This window comes from Balaenoptera borealis (genome assembly GCF_965194805.1).
Source record: "Balaenoptera borealis genome assembly, chromosome: 17".
Lineage (NCBI taxonomy): Eukaryota > Metazoa > Chordata > Mammalia > Artiodactyla > Balaenopteridae > Balaenoptera > Balaenoptera borealis.
Window position 1 is genome coordinate 45,759,745 of NC_138876.1, and position 17,481 is coordinate 45,777,225.

The 17,481-nt window shown below is 40.8% G+C and overlaps 1 protein-coding gene and 1 long non-coding RNA gene across 3 annotated transcripts in view; both read left to right on the forward strand.

The window, feature by feature from the left end:
* LOC309615025 overlaps nt 1-17,481 on the forward strand; it is a 511,470-nt gene that overhangs the window by 352,952 nt on the left and 141,037 nt on the right. The window lies entirely within an intron of this gene.
* TMEM64 (transmembrane protein 64) overlaps nt 13,291-17,481 on the forward strand; it is a 38,267-nt gene continuing 34,076 nt past the window's right edge. The window contains exon 1 of one of the 2 annotated variants that reach the window (XM_082364084.1): nt 13,291-14,255. In XM_082364084.1, coding sequence (XP_082220210.1) covers nt 13,443-14,255 — 813 coding nt within the window. In that variant the 5' untranslated portion in view covers nt 13,291-13,442. The remainder of the gene's footprint in view (nt 14,256-17,481) is intronic. The other variant, XM_082364085.1, reaches the window with a different exon arrangement.

The window sequence follows — 17,481 nt, forward strand, 5'->3', positions numbered from 1 at the left end:
AGGAGGCAGGGGCAGAGGTTTGCACCAGGTCATGGGACCCTTGGTGCTGGTGGGCAGTGCACGCTCCCAAGAAGGTGGGAGCAGTGACTTGCACCCACTCACAGGACCCTTGGCAGCAGCAGTGGTCTGCACCCGCCTCTGGAGTCCAAGATGGCAGTTGTGGCTCACATCTGCCCCCGTAGCTCGTGTAGGTGGTGCCCTGACACCTGAGAGTGTGCAGAGAAAGAAGCTCCTATGGCAGGCCCGCCTCTCGCCTTGCACACACCCCCAACAATGGTGCCTTGCCTCTGGTGGACTCAGGCTTCTTCCCGGACTCCTTCGGTTGTGGCACACCATACCCTAGCCCCCTCAGGCTGTCTTTGTGCAGCCAACACCAGTCCTCTCCCCAGGGTCTGACCTCTGAAGCCTGAGCCTCAGCACTCAGCCCCTGACAGCCCCAGTGGCTGAGCATCTCAGGCTGGGTAGTGCTGACTGGCACTGATCGTCTGTGCAGGTCTCTCTCTCTGCTTTGCCCTCCACAAACCTGTTGCTACACTCTCCTCTGAGGCTCCAAATCTCCCCCTCTGTCCTGGCTGATCTCCCCACCAGTGATGGGACTGCCCCACGTGTGGAAATCTTTCCTCTTTAACAGCTCCCTCCCAGGGGTACAGGTCCCATCCAGATTCCTTTCTCTCCTCTCTCTTTTTTTTTTTCTTTGTCCTACCCAGTTACATGGAGATTTTCTTGATCTTTTGGAGGTCTGAGGTCTTCTGCTAGTGTTCAGTAGATGTTCTGTGAGAGTCGTTCCACATGTAGATATATTTTTGATGTATCTGTGGGGAGAAGTGAGCCCCATGTCCTACTTCTCCACCATCTTGATCCATTTGCAAGTCCTTTTCTTCTACATGTTATAATATTGTTCCATTTCAATCAGTCATTAAGTGGTAATATTTCCTAAGAATAAAGCTTTTAAATTCTTTTCTTTCTAACATAATTCTCAAGTCATTAATTATTAACATTTAAGTAAATCAGTTGCTATTTTATTTTAAGGAATTATTTTATAAAGTGAATTGCTTTAGGAATACAAGGAACTTTTTAAATAACAGTTTTTATCAGATTTCCCAGATAGAATTATCACTATGTACAAGTTGTATATCTGATTTTGTTAGATGGTCAAACTTGTTTGTTCAGCAACTCGGTGGGTGGTTTTCTCTTAACCAAGTAACCTATAATTTTGACATGAAGTTTCTTTCCTTTTAGTTTCTTTTTAAAACGAATCAGTGTTGTTGATGTACATATATCCTCTCCAAGGAGACTATGAACCTCTTGAAGGTTGGGATTGTGTCTCATTTTTATACACCCTGTACCTTTCAGAGGCTGACACATTTCTGGCAATCAGAAAATGTCTTATGAGCCAATTTTATATTAGTGCTCTATGCTCCTTTCAGTATTTCATAAGGAAACAAGAAATGATTCCTTTTATTTCTCCTGTTCAAATTCTTCATCTTTGTTATCAAATTTTATTAGGTAGCTGTATTAGTTTCCTAGTGCTATCATAACAAATTACTACAAACCGGGTGGCTTAAAAACAATAGAAATTTATTCTCTCAGTTTTAAAGACCAGAAACCTGAACTTGAGATGTAGGCTGGGCCACGCTCTCTCTGAAAGCTCTAGGGGAGAATCCTTCTTTGCCTCTTCCAGCTTTTGGTGGCTCTAGGAATTCCTTGGCTTGCAGATGCACCACTTAAATCTCTGCCTCTGTCTTCACACGGCTTCCCTCTCCTTTCTCTCTGTATTTTCCTCTTCTGTCTCTTATAAGTGCATGTGTCATTTGATTTAGGGTTCATCCAGTCAATCCAGAATGATCTCATTTTGAGATTCTTAATTACATCTTCAAAGACCCTTTTTTCCAAATAAGCTGACATTTACAAGATCTAGGTAGATTTATATTTGGGGGGCCTCTATTCAACCGACTATAGTACCTAATTGTACAGATTTCTTCCTATTGAATATTTTAACAAATATCATATAGAATAGGCATACATATTTGTACTAGTTGGTATCTATGTTGACATTAAAAAAAGACCCATGAGTGGTGGGGATGTGGGATGAATTGGGAGATTGGGATTGACATATATACATTAATATATATAAAATAGATAACTAATAAGAACCTGCTGTATAGCACAGGAACTCTACTTCACTTTGTTGTACAGTAGAAACTAACAACATTGTAAAACAACTATACCCCAATTTAAAAAAATGATAAAAATATAAAATAAATAAAAATAAAAAGAGACCAAAAAATCACAGTGGCCTAAATAGGTAGAAGTTTATTTCTCTCTCATCTTATAGTCTGGCCAGGCTAGGTTAGTAGAAAGGCTCTGCTCCATTAAGTCATTAAGTGTCCCTGGCACCACTGGTCTCTGCCACATCAGCAACTCAGCCCAAGAAGGGGAAAGAAAGTGGAGACCAAGTAATTTCCATTTAAGCAACTGAGGTTGGAGTTGCACACATCACTTTTACTTTGCCATTCCATTGGTGAGAACTTATTCACATGGCTACCCCTAGTTGCAAGTGAAACTGGGCAATAGTTTCTCTAGCTGGGTGGCCATGTTTCCAGCTATAAATTTACTACTATGGAAAATGGAAAAATGGTGTGGAGGATAACTAACAGCATGTGACAACTTTTAAAAACTTTAATTCCCCTAATTATATATATATTTAAATTAAATAGATCATTGGTGGATCAACACAACTTATGCATCTAAATACAGATTTTGTCATCTTCATTCATAGCCTGGAAAATAAATATTAACTTTCCTGATCTTCTAAAATTCCTAATTGTGTGACATTAATTATCTTAAAGGAAGAAATAATTTTTCTACAGTTCAGAAGTCATTGTTAGACACTGTTATGGTTAACCATTGTTATTTTCTTATAACTCTTTAAAATTCTATTATAAAATATCTGGTTTCCACGAGGAAGTGTTTATCTTGACTTCTTGCCCTCTACCCCTTTACTCCTCCACATGGTGGTGGAATGAATTACCTGGGAGGAGGGTAAGAACTTAGGTTAATGTGTCTGCCCTCCAGATTCAAACTTTCCCTCTACTGGGTTGTCCAAAGGACTAGACTGGCAGCAGGTTGTTATACTTGGCTCTCACTCTAAGATACATTCTTCATCAACACTATCAGTAATAGAGTTAAAGTTTTGAACTTCATTTTCCTGACTCATGTCTCTCTCAATTAGTTCAGAATTTATATGGTGAGAAGAAGGAGTAATTTATTAACCCCCTCTAATTCCAATAGTAACTAAATGCATTATGAAGCTTTTGTTTCCCACAGGAATTATGAGCATAAGAGAGGGAATCAGAAAAGTCCCTGGAAGGCTGCAGCCAAAGACTATGTTTAATGTTTAAAAACAGAGTAGTATTTTCTGTCTAAGGGAGGGATCTGTTTCCAGTTTAGACCCAATCTGGAAGTTACTCTTCTAGTCAAAAGGAGCAAAGTATAACACGTACCTTACCCCCACTCTACTCCATTCTCTCCTTCCAACCTACCCCCTCCCTATCACTATCAAGGGGCAGAACACAGAGGCTGCAGCCCAATGCAAGAAGCACAGAGGGTTAATGGGCTGCAAAAACAAAGAGAAGTTAATGGCTTGTAAGTATTTAGCAATGACAATTGAAGAAAGCAACCTCCTTAGAAACGCTATTGGCAGAGGTTATACTGATGGAAAAAATTTTTAATTGCAAAAAGATAAAAAATGGTTTATGCAAGGAGCTGACCATTTCAACAGGCCTGCAAGAGAAAAGAACAGCACGAACAGAAGAGTGTCAGCAGAACCTTAAGAACAACAACATTCAGAGAAAAAGAAAGCAGATCAGTGACAGTTCCTTAGTTACACTTGGCTAAGGGATCAGTTGCTAGAAGGAGAAACTAGAAGTTAAAATCAAAACTTTACTGCACGTTACAATGGGTTTAATAGAATTAGGATCAAGTTAGTCATATATACTTCTCTTTCCATTTTGTGGTTTCAGCCTGTCTCAATTTATCCTTCATGTTGCATCTATAAATTCCTATGTACTGAGGGAACTTCCTACGGTTAACAGTATACTAAGGTCTTTCCAGACCACAACTGATACTTGCAGCCAAGATTCTGATACTCAGAGTAGGAACACTGGATAAACAGCACCCCTAGATGGATGCTTCCTTAGGAAGGCTTGATCTTACCTGAGTGGGCTTCATGTCATACATTTTTAAGGTGTGACTGCTGAATGACCATTGCCAAGCCATCTCACTTTCTTTAGATGTAAAGGTTTAACCTGTGACACTGGCAAGAAAATGATCTGAAACTCTGAATGAATTGTTGGACCCCATTTTTAAGATTTTGGTAGGATAAGATTCTTTGAATACCTCAGTATTATAATGTTTCATTTACATTATGGAACATAATTTTAACATTCTGAGATTCCTTCCCTTTCCTTCATTCCCCATATTCAATCATTCCAAGCAATCTTGATCACACCTCAAGCCATTCTATTTCATCTTTCCAAAAATATGTTGAGGCCCATTTACTCTGTCTCTTAGACATGTGAAATAATCTACTAATCCCTCCCTGATTCTCCTCATAACTTCCAATAAACTTTCTAAATTCAAATTTGACTCCTTTCTCAGCTATAAAAATTCTAGATATTCTCAATTGACTATAGAATAAAATCCAAACTCTAGAAAAGTGGTTCTTAAGGTGTGTCCCAAGACCAGCCTCATCAACATCACTAAGGAATTTGTAAAAAATGCAAATTCTTGACTTCCCTCACCCCAAACCTTCAGAATCAAAATCTCTGGGGGACCCAGTAAACTGTGCTTTTAAAAGTACTCCAGGGGAACTGATGCACGCACAAGTTTGAAAGCTACTACTAGAGAATGGTGATATCTGCCTCGCTTCCTCCAGACTCACAAGTGTGCTCTGTGCATCTGTCCTCAAATCTCACCACTTCCCAAGCATATCGTACTTTTTCACACTTCTGTGCTTTGGTACTTCCTGTATCCAAAATGCTATTCCACTCCTCCACTGTGTGGTCAACTCTTACAAGGCACATAAAATCCTTTTGGAATGAGCAGGATATAAATTAGTGTATACTCATCCTTTAACACAAAGCTCAAATAATCACCTTTGCTGCAAAACTTTCACTCCCAGACTTAGTCATTCCTTCCTCTGTGCTGTCATTGTGTGTAACATGCTGTGTGACAGTTGTTTATGGCTGTAGCACTGGGAGATGAATCCTTGAGGCCCAGTCTCACCCTCAAGGTGCCCTTTAAAATACTGGGATTATAGATTTTCCCAAGTAAATTATCGAGTAAGATCTTACTGGGTGGTTTAGCAGGCAAGCCTGTCTACGTCTCCTGTGTTTGTTTGTTTGTTTTGACTCCTTTCTTTCAACTGAAGATGAATCCTCTTCTTTCTGGGGAGATTCCCCTCTTCATCGTCTTCAACTGAGAGCACAGATTTGAGAAGGGATGACACGAAGAGATGAGGTAAAAAGTATCAGCCAGATGGGTTATTTTATGCCTGGAGATCAGCAGAGTATGCCTTTTCTCCCTAACTCATACCTAATAAATGAAACAAATACTCTCTATAAATAAAAATAATAAATAAAAATAGACTATAATTTATTTTTAATCCAAATTCAATTTTTTTAAATGTTCTCTAATCATATATTGTCTTTCAATTTTGACTTATGAGAAGAGTTGAAAGCCATAAGTACTTAATAAATGTTGGAGAAGATATACTTCTGTGCATGTGTGGCTAAAAAATAAAGAATTCATTTTGTGGAATTAATCAATATCAGTCTCAATATCAGTATCTAATCATATTTTCTATACTGAGAAACAAGGCTCATTAGCAGTAGGATATTCTAAATTTTCCTTTCTCTTACTTTCTAACAAAAATTTAAAGGTGATATTTTATTCTCATTTTTCTCCCTGATATCCTATATGGTATTAATTAGTGTAGAGGCTAGACTGAGCAGTACTTTGTGTGTACATCAACTTACACAGTAACAGAATTATAACAACTGCAAGGTTTGGCATTTTCATCCAGTATCATGAATAAACAACAGTTTTCTAATTGAACCCTGAGTTACTATTTTCCACAGAATTGAAACTACTTGAAATGGGAAACACAAATCTTTCTGACTATTCTGAACTGGAAGTTTTATCTGTAGAGTCAGTCTATTGCTTTTCATTTTCTTACTGTGAGTAGTAATTACTAAACAATTACTTAGCTGATATGAGTGCATTCTTCTCTTCTTTCCACTAATCCCTACCTGCCATCTCTGATAAGATCCACTTCTTTTGGGTCAAATATATAGCGAAGAGCAATGAAAGAGGAGAGGGGAGCTGGAGATACTCCTCAGGAAGATGTGTACTTGGTAAAGGATGGACAGGCATGTAAGCGTAAGGATGGCAGATCGAGTCTGGATGAGATTGTTGCATTTCCCACCACAACTGTAATGCTAGACAGAAGGCATTGTAGAAGATTGATTATATTCACAGTTTAGCTCAGGGAATTAAGGAAGCCTTTAATTGGAAGTATTCTAGTTAAATACAACCCAGGAACAGAAGTAATAGCACTCTTTGGAAATGACTACCCCATCAGTAATTATATTCCTTGTCTCTGCCATCCCAAACCTCTTGGCATCACTCTGATGCACCTATCACACATGCTTTGTAGTGGAGTTATTTTTTCTATTCTCCATAATTAGACTCCCCAAAGGTAGGAAATGCCTTTAATTCATCTTTACATTCTCAATGGAGTCTATCAAAGTATGTATCTTCAATATGCTCTTGTTGAACAAATAAGTTAAATACACGTCATTCAGAAAGAACTAGTTGCTAACATTGAAATAGCAACTTCATACAGGGTCCAGATATACTCATTTAAATTATATATCTTAAGCAGGTCTGAAAAGAAGAGGCATTTGTCTTTTATACAGTGCTCCAAAAGGGTGTTCAAAGTATCCATCTTGCTAGCTAGAGAGCCTACTGAAGAACAGCACTGTTCTCCTGTTACTACCATTTGATGCAGCACTTACACTTCCATTTCCTTTGGCTGCAGTTGTCATTGAAAGATGCCTGACGTGTGTTTATTTGACACAGAGTTTGTCATGAAGAATTCAAAGGCTTCTGGAACCCTATTATAAAATAAGTCAGATTCTAATTTTGATCCCAGAGCCCCGAAATCTCCCCCAAAACATACCAATCAAAGACATAAATAGAAGCAAGAGAATAGCAAAGACATCACAGGCCACCCAAGTCAGAAGAAAAAGAGATGCCTAATTGTGTATGAGAAACAATTTGCATGAATAACAACAAATCACAGCAAACCAATTTTAACTGTTAGCTTCAATATTCACATATCAAACTGTATTTATCACTACTTAAATTTAAGTGAGGGTAACATTGTACAGTACATGGAAACCCATAATTGTAAAATAGGTAATTTAGAGTTTGCAGAGTAATTTACCATTGAATTAGTTTTTAATAGCATCTTCCCATTTTGCATTTAAACATGATTATTTAAAAATGTTTGACTGAATTCCCTCTTCTACCCCATTCCCTGTTCTCACAGATACTAACAAAGTAAGGTATCTAAATGACAAGCACAGTGGAAAGTCTACAACAAGGAGGCTGGAAAAATGTACCCATTGTATGACTGACACCTGAAGAGCTGAGAAGACAAATCAGTCCTTACTTGTGATCAGGGAAATTCATGGAAATCATGCCCTAGGCTACCAAAGGAGAAAGAAAAACTATCAGCATCTCCCCAAATACATTCAAATAAACCCTCAAATGACAGACTCCATTACAATTAGAAATAAGCACTGGCAACTCTGCATTCATTTCTATATCACTTCTTTGAACTTCAAGCATTGTCTCCTCTGCATCTAATCCTTTCCCCAGATCTTAATCTCATTCCTTCTAATCTCCTTCAGAACCTGGCTTCATCACTTACTTTCTCCCTTCTGTTCCTTAACTGTTTTCTCACTCCAGCCTTCTTTATCTCAGTTTATAAACACACTGGAACATCTCACTTATAATATCCCCATCTTCCTCATCCTGCATTACCTTCTAGCTGTCATCCTTTCTTTCCTTCCTTTCTGTTCAGGATGATCAAAAGAGCTATTTAAACTCACTGTTTTTTTTTTTTTTTCTCTAATTTTCTATTGTAAAATACTTATAAAATTTACCATTTTAATCATTTTAAAAAATGTTATTAAAGTATAGTTGATTTACAATGTGTTAGTTTCAGGTGTACAGCAAAGTGATTCAGTTTATATATATATGTATATATATACACATATATATATTTTCAGATTCTTTTCCATTATAGGTTATTACAAGATATTGAATATAGTTCCCAGTGCTGTACAGTATGTCCTTGTTGTTTATCTATTTTATTTATATCAATAGTAGTGTGTATATGGTAATCCCAAACTTCTAATTTATTCCTCCCCCCCTTTCTAATTCGGTAACCATAAGTTTGTTTTCAATGTCTGTGAGTCTATTTCTGTTTTGTAAATAAGTTCATTTGTATCTTTTTTTTACATTTCACATATAAGTGATATCATATACTTGTCTTTCTCTGACTTACTTCACTAGATATTATAATCTCTAGGTCCATCCATGTTGCTGCAGATGGCATTATTTCATTCTTTTTTATGGCTAATATTCCATTATATATATATATATACACACACACACACACACACACACACACACACACATACACACACATACCACATCTTCTTTATCCATTCATCTGTTGATGGACATTTAGGTTGCTTCCATGGCTTGGCTATTGTAAATAGTGCTTCTATGAACATTGGGGTGCATGTATCTTTTTGAATTAGAGTTTTCATCTTTTCTGGATATATGTCCAGGAGTGAGTTTCCTTTTTATTGAAAGTACTTTACCTAAGGCCCTAGTGGCTACTTTTGAAATAGATACCTAAGGGACACTTATTGGTCCTTCTCTCACCTTGAATCCTTTGCTACATTGGGCACTGCTGACTCTTCCTTCTTTCTTAACATTCTCTTTTCCTTAGATTTCTAGTATAACAGTTTCTCCTGATCTCCTCAAATTCCCTGAACTCACTTTGAATTTGAAACCTGATTCCATCACTTTCCCTGTGTAGCCTTCAGTAAGTTATATGAACTCAGGTGTTGTGTTGAACTCATCAGTCTCTGACTTGTCCACCTATGTCAGTCAGGGTCCCAGCAGGCAACAGCAGCCATAGTAAAGAGTCTAATCAAGGGAGTTTTACAAGGGATGGTGAAGCATCAGAAAACCATTACCAGAGCCGGGAAAGAGCTGGAAACTTAAAGGCCACTCAACAGGAACTTTGGACATGGAAGAATTCAGTTACTACCAAAAACACAGTGAAGCTGGGTTGGGAAGAGATAAATACCCTGACCACCTCTCACTCTACTATCCTCCATTCTTCTTCTGGTGACTCTCATTGGTCAAACTTAATTGGAAATCCAGAGCACAATGAAGATTGGGTGATGCAAACTCTAGAAGTCAACCTCCTCAGATGCACAGCAAGGCAGGGAAGAATAGAGAATGAACCTGGATAGAGGACTAGCGAAAAATAGCCAGTAGATGAGCACACTACTTCCCATCTCCTTCATTCACTTAAAAAGTATTTTGTGTGTCAGGGACTATTCTCAGGAATACAGGGGATCACAAGACAGAAAAGATGCCCATTTTCATGGTGTTTTCATTCTCCTTGGGGAAGACAGATAGTAAAGCAATAATCATACAAGACAATTTCAAATGATAGGTGCAATGAAGGAAAGGAGTATATGACTCTAATATAGATGAGGCGATGGCAGAAGAGCTTAAAGTGGATAATAAAAAGAAAGGAGTAATAAGAAAGCTTTCTAAGAGGTAGGGGAAGAGTATTCAAACAAGAGAGATCATCAAAGGCAGAGTGCAAACGTCCTGAGGCTGAAACCAGTTTGACTTATCCAAGGGAGAGACAGGAGGCCAGTGTGGTTGGGGGAAGGGTGGCAGGAGATGAGGTAGGAATGGTAGGTAAAGGTCAGATCATAAAGGGCTTGTAGGCTAGGCAAGGAGTTGGGTGTTTTTGCTAAAGCAACAGAAAGGTTTTAGGCAGAGGGTGGGAGGTTGGAGCGTTTGTAGGTTAAGACACATCTAATTAACATTTGTAAAATATAACTCTCACAATTCTTTGAAAATTAAATTGTAGTGGGACAAAAATGGAAATGTCCCATTATAGTCTGACCAGAGCTCCCATGTCCAGGAGTAGTATTTTGCAAAGTGGTGGCACTCTTTGGATCAGGATGGGCACCTGATATAAGAGTGGCCCAACCACAGGCTGGTTGGCAGCCCATGATGTGGCTTAGAGCTATGGGCTCTTGCAACTGAATTGTGCTCCTCTGAAATGTGTATTATAGGATAAGAAGAGGGCTAATTAGCTGTCAGTAGTGTGAGAACTGATCAAAGAGGTAGAGAAAAACAGAGATACAACGGGAAAGAAAAGAACAGCTTCTCTTTAGAGGTGACTTGATTCCTAATAGCTACTAATATATCCATATAAATACTCCTGCGTCCAACCCTTTTAACTAAGGTGGCTTCTTGGTCTCTCTTTCTTGCATGCAAATAGTCTAATGAGCACACTGGTGTATCCAAGTTTTCGTTCTTCTTCTCATTCACTCAGTAAGAAGTGATAAAAATTTGCTCTGAAAACAAACAAACAAACAAACAAAAACAAGCTCAAATCTCAGTTGCTTTAAACAACCAAAGTTGACTTCTCATTCACTTTAAATATCCATCATGAAGTGGATGGGACACTGTTCTGCATCATCCTTCCAAGACCAAGATTAATAGATCATATTCTCTAGAACATTGTTGATTGCCATGGCAAAGAGAAAAAGAGTTCTGGAAGGTCTTGCATCAGCAATTAAATGCTGTGCTCATAATTCATGGGCAGAATGTGTCACTTAGCTCATCCCAACCACAAGGAGGCCGGGAAATGCAATCTTACCATGTACCTGAAAGACAACAGGAAATATTTGACACACCCACCACCATTCACTCATCCATTACCATGGCTTTAACTGCTGTCTATATACCAATGTCAAAATTTCTAGGAGAGATGCCCCGTTTTCCCTCTTTATCCATATTTTCAACCACCTACTGACATGCCACAACTGGACTGTATCATAGACATTTCAAGTCTCATGTACCAAGACTGAACCTTCATCTTTCTCACAAACTTTCTATTTTTTCTCTTGGTCAGTGGCTCCAATATCTATCCACTACCTCAAATAGAAAACCCAGGTGTTATATTTGACTCTTTCTCTCTCTCTTCTAACAGCCAATCAGTCGCCAAGCCCATAGCTTCTAATTTATCCCAATTCTACTAACTCCATGACCATTACCTTACTTTAGTCCCTCATGTATTCTTGCCCAAACAATTCTGTTAGCCTCCTGTCTGGTTTTCCTGCCTTCATATCCTCCCTTGTAAACTGTAATTTATTCATTCAACAAACATTTAAAAAGTGCTTACTGATTCTTAGATTAAATAAGTAATGGGCCCACCTTGAAGAAATTCAGTGTAAAGAGGGAAACACTGATGTAAACAAAAAATTTCAACACAGTGGACAAATGATAATAACTATGGAAAAAGAGGGGTGGGAACGGAAAGGAGACACCAAACTGGGTGTGATGGTGATGGGAAGGTAGTGTTGGAAGCTTCTAGGGAGAAAGTAAAACTTTAGCTAAATAAGTGAGTTGCTCCTCCATGTGAACCACAGGAGTTAAAAAAGGAGGTGAAAGAAGCAGCTTGTGCCTGACATCTTTGAGAGACTCAGCCAAACCAACATGGATTGAGAGAAATGGCATGAAAGAGAAAGCAGGCATCTAATCAGTAAAGACTCAAAGTGTCCTGGTGGCTACTTGGCTGGTAAGTAGATGGAAGATCATCCACTGAGATTAGAAAAGAAAGAGCAAGTCTATGGGGAACAATACTTTTTAATTATGGATACCTTCCCATATTGATTTCAGGCACAGTGCCAAGCATCTTTATTATTTTATTTAATCCTCACAACAGTTTTATGAGTTAAAATTGTACTATTATCTTCATTTTGCAATTTAAAAACAAACACTGAGATTCAGGGATTAATGACCAGTTACATAGTTACCAAATCTGTTCTGCACCAGAGCCCAAGTTGGTATCTTTCTACCATGCTATGCTGAGTTTGAGGTGCCTACAGGAATTCCATCTGGATGTGTCCACAGGCTGGAGTGCAAGGTAGGGATAGGAAAAGAGACACAGACTTGGGGCTTATCAGCATATGGGGACACAGTGGGATCAAAGCTATGGGCTCAGATGAGAGGGTTCAGCGAGCTCTAAATAGGGAGAAGGAAAAAAGAGGACCTGGGGAACACTAACCTTAGAGGGCAAAAAGAAGAAAGGAAACCAGCAAAAAAAGTTTGAGAAGGAGCCATCTGATACTGCGAATCCTAAAAATGTCCTTCCGTGAATCTTTTTGAGAAGTCCCTAGTCCAGGTGTCTGGCGCTCAGTAAAGGACTTCTGGGGTTAGAAGCGGCATTCTGTCAAGGCTGGGCCTTTGTACCTAATTCCTTCAGTTCCTTAAGGACCAAACGACGACCTGAAACCTACACGGACACTTCACTACCTGGGTAGGTAAAAATTAGCAAATCCTCCTTAAAGTAGATCAAGAACTTTTTCCTCTAGTGTCACCAAAGGAGCTGTGGATGTGAACGATCAGAGGTTACTGCAGAAACAACCAACAGGTATTGGGCAAGGATCCAAGCAGCTGGCGGACTGCGACTGGGTCCGAGGAAAGGAGAGCTTGCCCTGACAGGCAGGCACGCGCACGCCTAATAGGAAGGCCGGGAGCGCCCGGCGCTCCCCGCGCTCACCGCGCGTCACCCGACTCTACACCTCATTGCAGTCCCCCCCTTCTCCGGTGCCCGCTTACTCTCTGCTCTTTCTGCCCTCCCAACCGCTCCCCTCAGCATCCCAGCCCTCCCTACGCTGTCACTACTCCTCTGTTCTTTACCCGCTCAGCCGGCGGGGCTGTGCGTCACGGGGGCGGGGCCAAAATGTAGCTCGCGCCAGGCCCCGCCCCGCGCGCCTAAGGCCCCGCCCCCTCTGGCCGAAAGGGGGAGGGCACTGCTTGTGTGGGGTCCGGGGTGTTCTCACTCTCAGCGGCATCATCCCACCGTCTCCGAGTCCTTGCCTTTTTCTGAGGCCCTCTACTGCCACCTGAGCGAACGCGGGGAGTCAAGGCCAGGCGTGCGGGACGCCATGAACGGCCGCTGCCTGATGGGCGCGGCGGCGGCGGTGGAGGCGGCGGCGGCGGCGGGACTGGTCGGCTGAGGGCCTGTTTGGGGCCGAGGCATGTGGAGCCCCAGCAGGAGCTTGCTTCAGACGCTGCCCCGACTTCTGCAGCACGACCCCCTTCCGGGCCGCGCAGAACTGCCGCCCCGCTGGGCCCTTTCGCGGGCGGCAGGCGGGCACGACTCAGCGGACCGCCTTCCCCGCGGGGGCGGGGCGAGCGCGGCGGAGGCGGCGGCGGCGGCGGCGGCGGCGGCGGCCTCCGGAGCCTTGCTCGGAGCCTATCTGGGGCACCACGGTCAGCCTGCGGCCTCTGAGCTGCCGGCGCCGGGCGCGGCCTTGGCGGGCAGCCCCGGGAGCGGCAGCGGCGGCGGCGTGGTGGTCGGCGTGGCCGAGGTGAGAAACTGGCGCTGCTGCTGCCTCGGCAGCACCTGTTGGTGCCGGAGCCTGGTGCTGGTCTGCGTGCTGGCCGCGGTGTGCTTCGCTTCCCTGGCCCTGGTCCGCCGCTACCTGCAGCACCTCCTGCTCTGGGTAGAGAGCCTTGACTCGCTGCTGGGGGTCCTGCTCTTCGTGGTGGGCTTCATCGTGGTCTCATTCCCCTGCGGCTGGGGGTACATCGTGCTCAACGTGGCCGCCGGCTACCTGTACGGCTTCGTGCTGGGCATGGGACTGATGGTGGTGGGCGTCCTCATCGGCACCTTCATCGCCCATGTGGTCTGCAAGCGGCTGCTCACCGCCTGGGTGACCGCCAGGATCCAAAGCAGCGAGAAGCTGAGCGCCGTTATTCGCGTCGTGGAGGGAGGAAGTGGCCTGAAAGTGGTGGCACTGGCCAGACTGACCCCCATACCTTTTGGGCTTCAGAATGCAGTGTTCTCGGTAAGTGGTGTCCCGCTGGTCCATCTCTCTCCAAGTCTGTTTTTGAGCGATCTTGTGACAGCCCTAGGAGGACGCTCCAACAGATAAATGCCAGCAGAGAAGTGACATTAACAACAGGAATTAAAATTACTTTCCGTCGTACCCTGAGAAATCTCAAACAAATAAAGCAAATCTAAGTCCGGCCCTCAATAGGAGATTTGGTAGAGAAAGAACTACTCCTTTTTTGGCATATGAGTTTGATTAAAAATGAAAAGAGCCCTAGAGAGGGTGAGAGGGAGGCTCAAGAGGGAGGGAATATGGGGATATACGTATACACATAGCTGATTCACTTTGCTGTACAGCAGAAACTAACACAACATTGTAAAGCAATTATACTCCAATAAAGATATAAAAAGAAATGAAGAGCCCTTTTAAGTATGAGGGGAGATGAGTGGAAATATCCATTTTAAACATTTGTCATCTGATTTCTGTAGCAGCTTTGGCAACAGTCAGGGAGTAAAGGCTTCACATGCCTAGCTTTCTCTCTAACCTGCGTAAATGCATCCAGTGTTTTGACTCAAGTTTTTAACAACGTGGGGCTAAAGGAATTGTTTGGGTAAACAGTGTAGAGGGTAGTTACAGACTCCATATTTTGGAGTTACCTAAAAATTTTAATAGGCTTTTTTTTTTCCATCAAGTAATTTGCTTTAATACAGTGTAATGGGGGGAAGCCTCCTTTTTATCTTTTTTTGGAGGAACTTCATTTTGAAATCACTAAGTAGTAGGATAAAACAAAATAGGACAGATAACCTTTTTCCCAGTGAGAATATATTTGTCTTTTTACACACCTTCTATGCTCTATTTGCCGTGTATTCATATGTTCTGCTTATTCAGTTTAGGTTTTTCTAGTTAATGTACATCACATTGTAACTGACTGAGGAATAGAAACACTGCGAAGTGAGGAAACCATCCCATTGGAAGAAAGGAATCCAGTATTTACAAACTTAGTGTCTTTGGAACAAATTATTAACACTATCTGCCCTTGCTTTCCACTTTTCTAAGGTGAAGGGGTTGAACTAGTTACTGAGTTCCTCAAATTCAATGATTCTAAAGTTCAAAGAGTTCATATAGAGATTCCCAGGAACTCAACCCTTCAGCTAGACCTAAAGAAAACTCTGTGTGAAGAAAGAGATTTAGCACTCAAATCCATAGGAATCAATGTATTTTATGTTATTCTGACACATTGTTTTGTCTCAAAAATAAATTGTTAGCCTCTAGAAACTTTCTCATTTTGTTTTATGTTAAGAATAGTTCTAACCAACCTACCTCTCTGTGATGAAGTTAAGATTTTATCTTTCTTCTTTTCTTTTTAAATGCCTTTTGCAAATCCCATGTTGATTCTAACCAACAGCAGTAATAACTGTAGATTGAAGCTTGTGGAGGCATGGAAATTGATAAGGAGTTTTCTGTACAGATAAAGTTTGGTGTTTAAAGGCAGTTTGGTATGTTCTCTTCCTTAAAATTTTACCTTTTCACAACCGCCTATAAACATGAACTTTGACCCAACCTTGGATAATAATAGATCAAGTATCCTAAGACTTTGAAAGAGAGTGGGAACTAAGGAACCTGAATAGTTTCATTCCTTTAGTTTGCTTCCTCTCTAGTATAGTTTATTTCCTTGTGCATTTTCTTGTCCACCTACCATGTGCCTACTATCCTAGGCTCTTTCCCACATATTATTTCTAATCTAAACTAACCCTGCAGAAGGTGATTGTACATATTTTATAGACTATTGTCTAATAGTCTAGAACACAGGGGTGGTGCTCTGGAAATCTACTGTCCCCATAGAATCTGTTGACCTTGGTCAAGTTACTTATCCTCTCTGTGGTTCATTTTCTTATTTGCAAAATGGGGAAAGTAACGGTACCTACTTCATAGGATTATTGAGACAATTACATAAAATAAATACATAGTACTGACCCTGGATTAACAAACACTCACATGTTGGCTTTTGTCTTCATTACTGTTGTTATTACCCAGGGTCACCTAGGTAGAGTCAAACTTTGCACTATGGTTTGAAGATAGGGTCTCAACCCATGACTCTGTTTCTTCATTGTGTATTTAGTACCTAGTATAGTCCCGGGTATATAATGTGGACTCTATATATTTATTAATTAAAAATAAGATAGGTTTTTTAAAAAGTAATCTCTTAAACATATTAAACATGTGATTAAGAAGTTATACTTTGTACTTGGAAATAATTTAAGGTAATTATGTAATTGAAACCAAACTTGACAAGGGGCAATTCTCAGTTGGCCTTGTGGGGTCAAGAGAAAAGAAGGAAAAAAAGAAAACTGGCCTCTTGAAATAGGTATTATTGGTACAGTTTTTCTGAGGAAGAAATGGAGGCTCAAGCATCCAGGAACTTGTTCAGGATCACCCACCTACCAAGTGGTGAGCTGAGTTATAAACCCCAGATCAGCTGAAAAAGTGCATGGTACTGTGTGAAATTCTCACTCTTGGCCATAAGCAGGGGGGTTGTGGAGCCATTGGATATAGTCTATTATATCTATTATATTATATATTATATAATTATAATATATAATATATATATAATTATATTATATATATTATATCTATCTATTATATTAACTGTCTGCTTAGTAGCTCTTTCAACCAAAACTGTTTACTGAATTCACCCAGGGTATGTGAGTGAAAAGAAAGCTTAGTTTAGGCTGATTTTTGTTTTAGCCTAACTTTCCCTTCTGCCTTCTAGAACTTCATTCTGCCTCTACCCTCTCTGCCCTTCTACCCCTCAGGCTACCCACAGCTGCCCCCTTTCCAGGCATATTTCTTTTGTTTTCTTCTTCCCTACCTATCGTTTAAATTATCCCTTTTCCCTGCTATTTCAGTTAAAACTCATCTTCAGTGTCCACGATTGATTGATCTTTAATCAGTGCCCATGATTAAAGAAATTTATCTGGGCCTACTTCAAAGAGGAAGTGAAGTATAGTGGTCATGAAGGGCACAGGCTTTGGAAATAGACAGTCCTTGATTAGTCTGTGCTGAGTTATGAGGCTTAAATAAGCTAATGCAGTGAAGGCATTGAGTATTTGCCTGGCACATACTCAATTCTCAAAAATTATTAGCAATTATTATTCTTAGTGGTGGAGGTGTAGTGGTTTTTATATTTTAGAGGCAGGAACTGGTTGTAAAAGGTGAATGTATGGAAGAAGGAAAGGCGTTC